At 41.8% G+C, this 12,432-nt stretch overlaps 1 protein-coding gene across 2 annotated transcripts in view; it reads right to left on the reverse strand.

Annotated features, from left to right (window-relative positions):
• Bank1 (B cell scaffold protein with ankyrin repeats 1) overlaps window positions 1-12,432 on the reverse strand; it is a 212,253-nt gene that overhangs the window by 26,239 nt on the left and 173,582 nt on the right. For both annotated transcript variants that reach the window (XM_033756173.1, XM_033756174.1), the window contains exon 11: window positions 5,477-5,545. In XM_033756173.1, coding sequence (XP_033612064.1) covers window positions 5,477-5,545 — 69 coding nt within the window. The remainder of the gene's footprint in view (window positions 1-5,476; window positions 5,546-12,432) is intronic.

Genomic DNA, 12,432 nt, shown 5'->3' on the forward strand with positions numbered 1-12,432 from the left:
ACATTCTTACACACTATTGTTTCTCTTCTCAAAGGGCAAAACCCTTTCAAAATGATTAGGATTCCCTTAAATCTTCAAATTATTTTAGGAAAAACTTAGACTAATTTCTCCACAGGAAAATAGTGCTCCTCTTCATTTTTTTTAAGTAGGTAATTTTTATCTTTTGAATGCATAGTGAAAGAGTTCTTTCTTTTCATGATATCTGTCAACAAATAAAGCTGGCATATAACAAAGCAAATCATTTTTAGATTACATCCAATGGTTTTAAATAATTTTAAGAGTCATAGTTATTTCTTTCAAATTTTTCTAGGCATGCATATGTATGAGCTAAAAATGACAAAAACAGAAGTACCTCCTTTTTAATGGATGCATTTCTCATTCTTTTAGATTCATGCTACTAGCATTACCAGAACTTTCCAAAATAATGTTAAGTGAAAATGTTAATAATAAACATCATTATCTTGTTTCTAGCCTGAACAGGAATGACTCTACTCTTATACAAATAATTCATTCTTGAACATTTTGAAAAATTACCCTGTTTTCAATTTCTAAGACTTTAAAAAATCACAAATAGTTGAATAATGACTGTCTTTATCATCAGCTAAGTTCATTGCAGTTTTGGAATAAAGTAGTATATAATACATGAATATTTCCACATCAAATGGTTCATATATAAATATTCCCTTTTGAATTTGAAATAACTCACTGATTAAAATTTGTATCTGCCTATCCATTATTAAAATATCACAAATATTCCCTAGTTATTAGTCTGTTGTTTAAAATTTTATTTTATCATGATAAAATTTATTAATATTTACCTTAAAAGAGTCATGTGTATATATAAGAGAAAAACTCTCGGTTATGTTTCTATCATCTTAGAACTGATTTTTTCCTTCCTTTTTTTAATGAATGACTGATTTTCTTATTGATTGTTTTCTCTTAGATTTGATATAAACTTTTCTAATTCACTTTTTAAAATATATACTTTCAGATTTAGCCAACAGTTCTCATGCTATCATAATAACTGTTGACTCTTTGAATTCTACCTTTAATCTCAACTTTTATGACTTGTAATTTGTTGGTGTAATTAAGTTTTCATTTTTGAGAGTATAATGCCTACTTTGTTTCCTTTCTTCTCTTAGTTAATAATGAAAACTTTGAAGAATATGAAGTTTGCTCTTTTTGTAGAGGTGGGTTGTGCAGCTATTTTCTACGCAGATAATTGCAGTTAATTTTCTCTTTGCCTCAAGAGTTTTTGAGAATTCACATGGTTGTTTTTATTTTTAAATTTCTTATTGGAATTGTAGTGTTTAGTGAACACTCACCACATCTCTTCTCGTCACTCAGTCCCTCTTCTTCATGTCCCATATTTAGTCACATCCTGTCCCTTCTCTAAAATGTCCTCAATCGATTTTGTTTTCCTTTTATCCAGATCTGGGTCCCTGACTCTCTGCTACTACATTTTTTGATGTTTTAATTTGTGTGTGAGTGCACAATTTTCTAGATTTTTATTTTTGGTTTGGGCATATTGGTGGCAGGTTCTAGTACTGAAGTAAGTTGGAAACTTCAGCTTACATCAAATGATTGAACATTCAAAGAAATCCACACTTTTTATAGTTATTGCCTTAGAACATTTTCTAAAAAGGTTAAAACACTTATAAAAAGCTTCAGATTTAAACAATTATAAACTGAGGTGGAAAAGTTCTGTTATGTATTCTCTATTATCTCTATGTTGATACCACGGTGCTTTTCAGAAAGATGGCTGGCAACTTCACTTGCTACATAAATAATTTGGTCACAGAAGTGTAATTGCCCAGAGCTTCCACAGTGGGGCCCTCCTTCCTCCCTCAGGAGTGTGTTTTGAAGCTCTCACTTTATGAGTTTCTTCTCTTCTGCGGTCTGTTTGGAAATGAACTCCTTTGCAGAATCACCATGCACTAACATGTATGGTGTTGCTTTGTCCTTTGGTCTTAGGTCCTGTGTTCAGGTCACAGATTCCCAGAGACAGTAGCTCAAGTCCACAGCTCAAGTCCACAGCTCAAGACCCATAGTTCAGTAAGCTTTTAGCTCTTGCAGCTTTGCCATGGTGGCTTTGTCTCTGAGACAGTAGAGTAGGCATGGATTGATTTTGTGGGTGTCCCAGTCACCTTTGTTCAAAATTAGCATTAATTAGAGTTCGTTCCATTTTCAAGCAAGCCTATTTTCCAGCCTCTGTTTTCATGATTATTAAGTATTTTATCTTTCTTATGCTTTTTGCAAGAGGCCACATTGTGGGCTGCTAACAGCCTCACTTCAGGCAAGAGCTCAGCTGTTATACAATATTTTCCAGGTATAACTTCAGCAAAAAATATTAAAAAGCAAAGAAACTTTTGTGAGCAATATGACAAATGGAAATGGAAGTTCTACTGGAAAAGGGAGCTTGGGCCATTACTCTTTAATGGAGTATAAATGACCACATTTTGACAATTTTCTCTCTTTTCTATTTAATATATCCAGGACTGGTGAAAACAGCCTGATGAAAATACCTCAGAGATCAGTGTTCTCTCTCCCTCAGAAGAGTAATACCTGCACATTTCCCCAGGTCTCTGCTTCCAGACAATTTTATTATTTAGCATTTATCAAATGGCGGTGGCGGCCCCGGGCACTTGGAGAACTTATAAAGCTCTGTCTTTCCCTCAGGCACTCTTGCCCCCAAAGTCCAGCTAGTGATGATTTTGTAGTTCTGGGAACACGGCAAATCCCAGGGAAGGGGCAAACTTACAGCCAGCAGGGTCCAAGTGGAGGAAATTCAAGGCACAGAGATGGGTGCCTGCTCACAGAGTACATTAGCATAGGCCTCATCATTACACACAAGTTCTCTTTTTTCTCCTTGATGACATGACTGTCTTGAGAAACAGATTTAATGCAAGAAATAATAATAAAAAAAAAAAAACCACAGAAGATTGGCTTGCAGTGGCTGCCAGCAGAGTCAGGTGTGGAAGAGTGCAAGAGGGCCGTGTGTGCACTGGGATCCTGTGGAAAGCCCAGAGCTCACTGTGGTGTCCCGTGAGTGTATATCAGGAGGCTGATCTTGGTGGGGACAGAAAAGGCCTCTTTGCATGAACCAGGAGAAACAATCACAGGCGGGACACAGGGCCAATCTGGCCTCCCCACTGCTCTCTGCTGTCACCTGGGAGGAAATTAGCTGGAGGCTAGTTCTATGTCCTTGTGGAAGGAAGGGGCCTTGCACTCTAGCTTTCTTTGACTTGATCATGTTTACCCAGTGTCTCCTGACTGCTACTTGCATTCTATGGATATTTTATTGTTTGAAAGAGCGAAATGAACATGGCTGTTCTAGTCACTGGAATCTTTTGCTATTATGGATTTAGTAGCTTGGGTTATAAATCAGTCCTCTGTGAGCATGGTTAACATACCTCAGGCTGTAAAGCCCTGCTGAACTCCAGCATCCTGAGGAAGCACTGTTCTCTGGCTCCCTCCCCTGCCCCAGGAGTCCGGATTTTGGGAAATGGGGTAGATGTGCTGTGGCTGCCTGTTTTGTGACAGCACACTGACTTTTTAAAACTTTAGAAACCAACTCGGGAAAATTAATTTTAAAACAGTATTTTGATGGAAAATTTTTGTCTGGTATCCACAGTCCTTAGCATTTTCCTCATAATTTTTCAAGATGTAAAAATTGAGTTGAATAATTATGTGGACTTTCCATAAAATCGGTGCCAGGTAATTTTTTTCCTGTTCCTCAGGAAAATTCCCTGGCTTAGCAATATGGTAACTTCCTGGCAAATCCCTGGCAATCCTGAACTCAGGGCTTCTGAAGTTTTTATTCTTCCAGGGAGAAAGTAGTTGGCTTCCGTGAACCCTTCTCCTTCCATCATGCAGGAGAAGAGAGAAAATTTCAGATGAGGCGATTGAAACTGTGACTGTCCTCGTCCCCAATGAGTTCTCAAAATCTACTGACAGTTGAGTTGGATGCAGAAATTTTGCAATAAGATATGAATGGGTATCAAACCGGTAAAACTGTTTGTTTCACCACTCTCTCCTTTCATCTGTGTATAGAGGGAACTATTATTTTCCATACGTGTAGAAGCCTAATCAGGTCTTCAGGCTCCCTTCCCTGGCACTGCTTCCTGTGGGAGCCACGGGTAGCCAATGCTATTACTTCTGGAAGCCTCTCTGCCTCCCCTGACACTTGTCACCCTCCTTCAGCTCCTCTTTCCCCCTTAATGCTAACAGAATTTAATTAAAAACATGATATTATAAGGAAAATGTCTCAGGGACATTTTCTCCCCAAAGCTCAGAGCATTTCCTCTCTTTATTCTCTACAAAGCCCTGTGAGGTGTGCGGGTGAGGAAGATCTTATCTACTTTGTGTAATTCTTTAGGAACTGTTCGGATCCTGATTGTACCATGATCTCACATGGAATTTTGCATTTATTTCTTGAATGAGCTAAAGGCACAGTGGGAGTATAACAGTAGATCTGAAAGTTGTTTATCTCTCTCCAATACAAAATTGCTTAAAATGGAATATTGCAAAATAGAGTTCTTGCATGTAAATGTGCAAGAGTACATCCACAGACTCATGGGAGAACAGAGGTTCAGCGCCCTCGTGTATACATTGAAACATCACCAGCTGAATTGCAAGACTACAGCAGGCTGAGGCAGGAAGTGCCCCAGAGTGGTGGTGAGGGTCACTCCTGAGGTCCTCAGCTTGGGGGACTGTCACCATGTCCCTGAGCAGGTCCTCCAGGGGCCTGTGTTTAAGAGGTGAGCAGGTGTCAGGAGCGGGCTGGGGCTGCTGTGCAAAGCTACCTGGTTCTATGCTCAGGTCTCTCAATAATTCCGGGGAAGTGATTTCAAGGCAACAAGATTTAGGACCAGTTACCTCAAAGGGGGGACTGCACATGCTCCTTGGTTATCATGGATAGCCACCCAACCCCAGCATATATATGATAATCAGGCTGTGTTGTCAGAAAAAAAAATCATCTTGATACATAAACTGCTCACGTCTCTCTTTCCCAAAGACAACATGTGTTTTAGGGAAAACAGGAGGCAGAAAATGTCTCAACTGTGTGAGAGGCTTCTGGGGCTGCCATGTTTAGCACCTTTGTCACAGTGAAGATCAAGGACCAAGGGCAAGAGAGTTATGGGGAGAAGGTGCAATCTGTGATCAGCATTCAGAGCTGACCTACAGGATCTGACCTAACAGAATCTGCTTGCTGGCCCTCCCTGGGACCCTGATAGTATCAACAACAGCACCACAGGCCTCGGACAGGGACATTTCCTGCCTTTGTTAATTAAAACAATTTTCTTGCATTGATCTTATTATGGAAAAAATCTATTTGGGCAAGACACTACCATCACGGTAAAATTAAGCAAACATACAATGTTACCTTCTGTTCAGAAGACTTTCTTCAGTGTTCATAAGATTTCTTTAAATCTTACTTAAAGATTATGAAATAAAAGAAAAGTAGTGTTGGTACCTGGTTTCTTAGGAAGACCATGGAACTTGTCGCTGTCAGATTGTCTTCTGGCTGCCTTCTGTTGGAAAACTGTAAAAAAAACATAGAACCTATTACTTATTTGACATAAACATTATTTAAAAAGCAAGCATATCACGAACAGCTGCAGGAAGCTAGAATGCAACAAATCATTTTCCTTAGTAACAATTCTTGAATTGTATTATTTCTGGGTAGATGGATTATTAAATTTGTAATTTTCTCATTTGTGCAGTTTATCAGTCATTTCAGAAAGCATTTCCTTTGGACAGAGTAGTGTGACGTGGATGGAATGCCTCATTACACTAGTTCAATCAAGATAAGATTCCATTGTGATATCAGGTACAGATACAAGCTGCATTTTGTTGAAAGCGATAGATGTTAAAATCGCAGGGAATTTCCATTTGCACAGAAATTACTCAGGCTGACGTTTTGGTGACAAGCGAGGATAATGATCATTTCTTCTTAAACAAAAGAAAAGAGTGTTGTATTTCATAGATGTAATAATGAAAACGGCACTTTATTCTTGCCTCATCCATCCAGGATTCAGACTTATTAAAGCAGCTTACTCGAATTACTTCATTATCTGAAAAGTGCTTTGTTCTCATTTATTATTTCTCACACAAAATTCTGGGAGGCAAATCAGCATTACTCACCCCATTTTGCAGATGAAAGATAAAATGGATTGTTTAATATTCATGGAGTACCCACAAAGTTCTGGATAGATTCCGGCATTTGCTAATGAAAAAGTCCAGACCCTTTACAACTTCACTTTGGAAAATGAACATCCCAGAGTTACATTTATTTTTTATGGGCAGTCTGAATTATGGGTTTGGAGAACTGGAAGAGGCCTGGGAGATTCTGTCCAACCTCAGATGTTTATAGACGGAGGAGGTGGAAGGGACTCGCCTGTAAAAGGCGAAGTCATTTTGCTCTGATTCCAGGGTGGCTCTTAGTGGGAAAGCCATTTAGACCTTCAAGTCTGGTGCTGCAGGCTGTTTCTGGGTCCTCAGAGCATGGCTGCCGCCCCTTCTCTATAACTAGTCACTCTCTGTAACTACCCTGTCTAAAACTAGTCTGTGCATAATAGCCCTCTCTTTAACTAGTCTCTCTCCATAACTAGACCTTTCTGTAATTAGTCCTGTTCTGTAACTGGTCCCTCTCTGGAACTGGTGCCCCTCTGTAACTGGTCTTTCTTTGGAGCTGGTCCTCTCTATAACTGGTTTCTCTAGAGGAAAGCAAAGAGACAGAAGCAGAGGGTTGAAAGGAGCCCCAGAGCATTTCAGCCTGGTTGGTCTCTCCTTCCTTGAACAGCTCTGTAGGAGCTGGTGAGGAAACAGGCTGCACAGGGACTGGGAGATGCAACCCAGGGGTAATCATGGATGTCCATCTTGGTTTTCGTGCCTCTAATGTCAAGGTCATATCTGGGATAAACACATAAAACATCTTTTTAATTTTCAAAAGCTCGCCAAGTCAAGTAAAACGAAATCATCAATTGTTTATTAAGCATCTAATTTGATCAATGCTCTCTAGAGAAAGGGCTGCTTTCTACCCCTGCCCAGAGGCTCATATTTCCTAAAGCATGATGCATCTGAGAAAATTTTTCAAATGAAATAAGATTTTTGGTTGAAAGTTAGTTTTCTTCTTTAAGTCCTTTTACATTTTTGAGCCTCACATTTGTGTCTTACATTTTGTGTTTTACATTTGTATCTTCCATTTTTTCTAAGATAAAATTTATTGAAGGACATATGGTATGGGAGTATATTTCAGGATATGAGAAGAATTTTTTTTAAGGTAGTGGTGCTTTATTGTTTATACTGGCCAGTCCTAAAAGTTTTGAGCGAAGACAACGCTTGTGTAGTTTTAATGCCACACAGCCTCTGTGTGTGCTTCATTCTCGCCGACATTAAGATATAACTGAGGATGTCTGAAAGACTAAAGAGCTGTCATCTGGCACCACTAATATGGGAAATGACTTGAATCCAAAGACAAACTATTCCACTCAAAAGCACATTTGCTGGAAAGACTGAAGAATTCTGCTGAAATTCGAAGCTGTAGCATGCTTGGAAATGGAATTATTTTTCCAGCTTTTTGGGGGTGTTAATTTGCTATAAATCACTTTATACTCTATTTTATTGGAATACTTTCTGGGGACAAGACGTGCTCAGTCTGTGTCAAATACCGTGACTGTTACGCCAATACACGGCGTCCCCAGTGACGAGAATAAGCAGTCACAAGGTCGCCCCTGCTCACTCTTGAGCTCTCACCAGGGCTCTGGGTGGAGCAGCCTGGGTGAGTCTGGGAGAGGATGAGGAGTTGGCCTGCAGCAGGTGATCATGGAGGTGCAGGTGACAGAGCTTCCGGAAGACAGGCTGTGCCTGTCCCTCCTGCAGATGCCCCTGCCGCCTGTCTGGGCAGCCCGGGCATTTCCTCAGCCTCCGGCAGCACCTGGTCCCCGTTCCCTCTCTCCCATCTGCCGGAGAGCTCAGTTCCTTACGGAAACCCCACCATCGGTCACTTACTGCCAAACACAGTTTCTTCTCAGACTGTGAAAGCTCGGGTCTGTAGGGCATGGTGACACTTGTCTGTCATCTCAGTGACTCTGGGGGCATAGGTAGGAGGATCTCAAGTTCAAGGCTGGCCTGGGAAATTTAGCAAGATTCTGCCTCAAAATAAAAGGGGCTGTGAATGTGACTCAGTGGTAGAGCACCCCTGAGTTCCATTCCCAGTACCACAAACAAAACAAAGCAAGACAAAAACCCCAAACAAACAGGAGGTATTTTAAACATATGAGGTAACTGGGAAAAAACTTGTTTCTTGAAAGAAGAACTAGAGCAAGCATGTGTACTGAGAATCTATCTTCTATTAAGTGTAGATGAAGAATGAATAGAAATTTCTAGAATTTGTTATTCTTTCCTTTTTGTAGTTAGTATTATGTGAAACATTTTCATGCATCTACCAGCAAAACTTTGTCCTAAAAAGATGTATGCACTTACTTTACATTACAACCATCCTATGCAACCTTAAAAGGTAAATATAAGAGGGAAACTCACTGCAGAGTGGGAACCAACATGGGGTCCTCGGTCACTCAGATTTATAAACAGATATTTTTGTAAAGGGAGGTTTGTGAGTAGGTGGATGTCTGTTTCCAACATCCAGCACATGAAGAACACGTGTATCCTAAATGCTGCCCAGCCGGGTTCAGCAGAGGGGACAGAGTTTTGTCTCAGATCGACATGGATAGTGGAAGATTTCTTTTCCCTGCCTTCAATTTCTTGCCAATAAAAAGCCAGAGCTCCCCTGTGACAATGAACATCTTCTTCAGCTCACTTTCTGAGACGCTACCATTACTGGTTCCCCAGGTCAATCCAGGCCTAACAGCGCCAGAGTCAGTTCCACAATGAGTATGGATTTAAGCAGAAAGCTGTGTTTTGAGAAGATTATTAGCATTCTGGGGGCTTAGGAGGTAGAAAAGCTGGACTGTTAAATCATGGACAGGTGTAAATTTTTAATGACACAATGGGACAGTCCTCCTCCTGTGTTTGAGTTTTTGGAGGATATTATTTCAACCACATTTTACCTTATCGGTGTTCAGAGAACACTGTTGAGGCAACCATGACGTGTGTCGTCTTTGGCCACCCTCTGCCCCTGGAAATCTTACTCTTTCTCACTACCTGGATTGGAACTGGGGAAGAACAGGAATGCATTGCTTGTTCTCGTTACTGCCTCTAAACATGAAAAAGTTCACAGAGAAAGAAAAATGACTTTTGAGGTTTAAAACGATCCTAAACAATACAGATGTCTATGATGAAGCTCTCATTTATTTAAAATATCACCAGAATGATTTCTTTTTTGGAGGGTACCAGGGATTGAACTTGGGACCTTGCGCTTGTGAGGCAGGTGGCTGAACCACTGAGCTAAATCCCCAGGCCTTGGAAGAATGACTTCTGAAAAAGTTTCACTGGAACAGAAGTGTCACTGAATGGGAAAAAGTAGCACAGTAGTAAATATTCAGAATGCTCACAAGAGCAGAGCTAGCAGACTGGCAGAGGAGAGGAGGTAGGGCTCTGGGAACTCTGTCTGTCTGTCTGTCCTGTAAAGAATTCTGCATATGTCAACTGCACCTATTGCAAGTGAAGGACCTACTGCTGCCTCTTAGGAAGTCTGACGATGCACACTTGGGGTTATCAGTGGCTAAGGGATGGGAAGCCTGAGCCCTGGCCAACAGCCTTCCTGAAGATGTGAGTTTGGAGCCACCAGAGGAGAAGAGCGCCTGTCACTGACAGCTGTTCCTGTAGCCAGAGACTTGATAAGGAATAAAATATACACATTCTGCTGTCCTGTGAGCACTCGGGGAAGGGTTCTTGTTCACTCTCAAATATTCTGTTAGGTTGCTTGCTACACAGCCACGTCTCGAGGGAGCAAAGAAGCAGAGACCCAGACGGGGTCCCCACAGTGTCCCCATCATGATGGAGTCCTTTGGGCAGGGGCCACCAGTGCCACCGGACAGGACACAGATGAGAAATGACCAGGAAGAGCAAAGGAAACATGTGGGTCCTGGTAGCCCTGTTCCCCTGCCTTGCCTCTCAATCTGCAGCATGTCAAAGCGAAAGCACATTGCAGCACAGAGTGAGGTGAAATGAAGCTGGGCAAACAGGCTTCGTCCAGCCAGCAGGCCGGGGCAGGTGTGCCAGCCCTGTCAGTAGGGCACAATGAGTCGGGGGCTCATAGGAGAGACCCAGCATCTACAAATCATCTAGGGGAGATAGAGCTCTCTGGTCAGGTTAGACCATCTTGTGACATAGCAACACCACAGGTTACAGTTTTGAATCAATTAATCAGGCATGGGCCACACTATTTGAACAAGCAGTCAAGGTGGTGCGGATACAAATAGTCACATTGTAGAGTGAGTGGCATTTCTTCTCAGGAGACTCTAGGTGACCAGTCAGCACACATGATCATGGAGGGGGTTAGACCTCCTCTTGAAGTTTGGCAGAGAGGGAAACAAGAACGCACATCTGTACCTGAGGACAAATGCCACAGAAAGTCTAATTCAAAGGTGACATCAATAAATGCTTGTTTCCACGGGAGAAAACATTAACCTTCTCTCTAAATTGCAGCAGAAACATTGTTTGGTAGATGTGTTCCCATGAGCATTCTCTCCTCAAACAGGAAATTGAACTATAAATTATTTTCTCTACTCCTAAGTATCTTAGTTGTTACTAGAGTATAAACTTTTTATTTGCATATTTATCCTTTGCAATGCAAATAAGAATATTCCTACTCTGGAAAATGTTTCTTAGCCAGGAAGTTTGGATATCAGGAAAGAAGAGTTTGCTTGTGGAATTCTGTGTATATGATGACTCAAGGCCACTTTGTGGTCAAACCCCTGCTCTCCCCCATGCAGCAGCAGGTACTGAGCACCACTGTTTGCAGAGCAGAGGGGAGCTGGGCTTGAGCTCCTCCCAGGGCTTCCTCTGGGGCCATCGCTTGACTTCTGTTCTGCCCATTTCTGTTTCTTAGGCAACAGTATGGGAGTAGACATCACTAGTCAAATGCCAAATAATCTTTGTTTCAAAGAGGAATGGTTTGGATAACAAGGAAGGCTCTAGAAATTGATGGATTCACCCGAGGTCACTTCTCTGCCCCATGCCTGCTTGGTGTCAGGAGATGTGATTCTCCAAGGAGTACTAGGTGGGACCATGATCTGCAGTTGGCTCAATTTCACAGGATGATAAAACTTGGCCCTCTAAGTCCTTCTCCTTTAAATTTAAGACAAGCCCTTTGGTTATGCTCACTATGAACAACTGCTGTACACGAGTTCTGCTTGTCAGACTCAGCTTATGAAGTGCAGGGTGAAAATTCCAGAAAGCAGGGGCTGTGCCCACTTTTTCTAGATGGTGGTTAATACCATATGGATACTGTGGGACAGCTGTGCAAGATGACGGCATGTGAGGTCCCTGTGAAAGGAAGAAGAGACGCAAGCTTTCCTGGAGAGAGGAGCAGGGCTGCCTTATCTCTCTGCCTAGAAAACTCCTTTCTCATAGTGACCCGGTCTTCTGCCCACTCTTCCATGCAGGCCACTGAACATACAGAACTTTAGTTCTCATGAAAACCCCAGGAATGGGGGCTATCAGCCCGACGTGACTTGCATAAAGTTACACAGCTTTAAGTGGCAGGGTCACAAGTCAAATTCAGTTCCCTCAGCTCCAGAGGCCTCCAAAATTGAACTGCACCACTCTGCCAGTTCCTTACAGGTCTCCTCAGAGAGCCAGTTTGTCACCAATCACTATTTGCTTTGAGTTAGAAAGACACGCATGTTAAAAGTCATGGTAGAAAATACCATGAATTCAAGACATCAAAAGTGAGGAAGCACAGAGCACACATGAATAACTGTCTAATACCCATGCATAGCTGTCCAAATGAGCATTTTCTAAAGAATTCCAGGATTTACTCTGGCCCAGAAATGGAAACCACCAAGGTCAGAGTTTCTCAGCAGTGATACTACTGACATACTGACATTTTAGACTGGATTTATTTTTATTTTTATTTTTTTACAGTGGCCACTCAGTAAATTGTAGGGTGGTTAGCAGCATCCCTGGTTCCTACCCACTCCATGTCCCTAGTGCTATGCTACCCCTGACAAGTAATATGTCTTTAGATGTTGCCAAAGGTCCCGAGGGAAGCAAATCAATTAAAGTTCTTGCCAAGGATGTGTTTATGAGACAGTCGAGGGGTATCTTAATTTAGGGGGGAAAGGCCCAAAGTTCTCTCTTCTACTGAATGAAAATCCAAGGGCTTGTTCATGTTTGCACTCCTTTCCTTGCCAAACCATCTGTTCCAATTCACACCACAAGTGAGGACTTCCTTCCTCACTGTCAAGAAGCCGAGTCCTCGGAAGGTGGGCGAGGCTGGGAGTGTTTCTCTTCGTGTGGACACCC

The sequence above is a fragment of the Fukomys damarensis genome, unplaced genomic scaffold (genome assembly GCF_012274545.1).
Source record: "Fukomys damarensis isolate Sample0158 unplaced genomic scaffold, DMR_v1.0_HiC HiC_scaffold_25, whole genome shotgun sequence".
Lineage (NCBI taxonomy): Eukaryota > Metazoa > Chordata > Mammalia > Rodentia > Bathyergidae > Fukomys > Fukomys damarensis.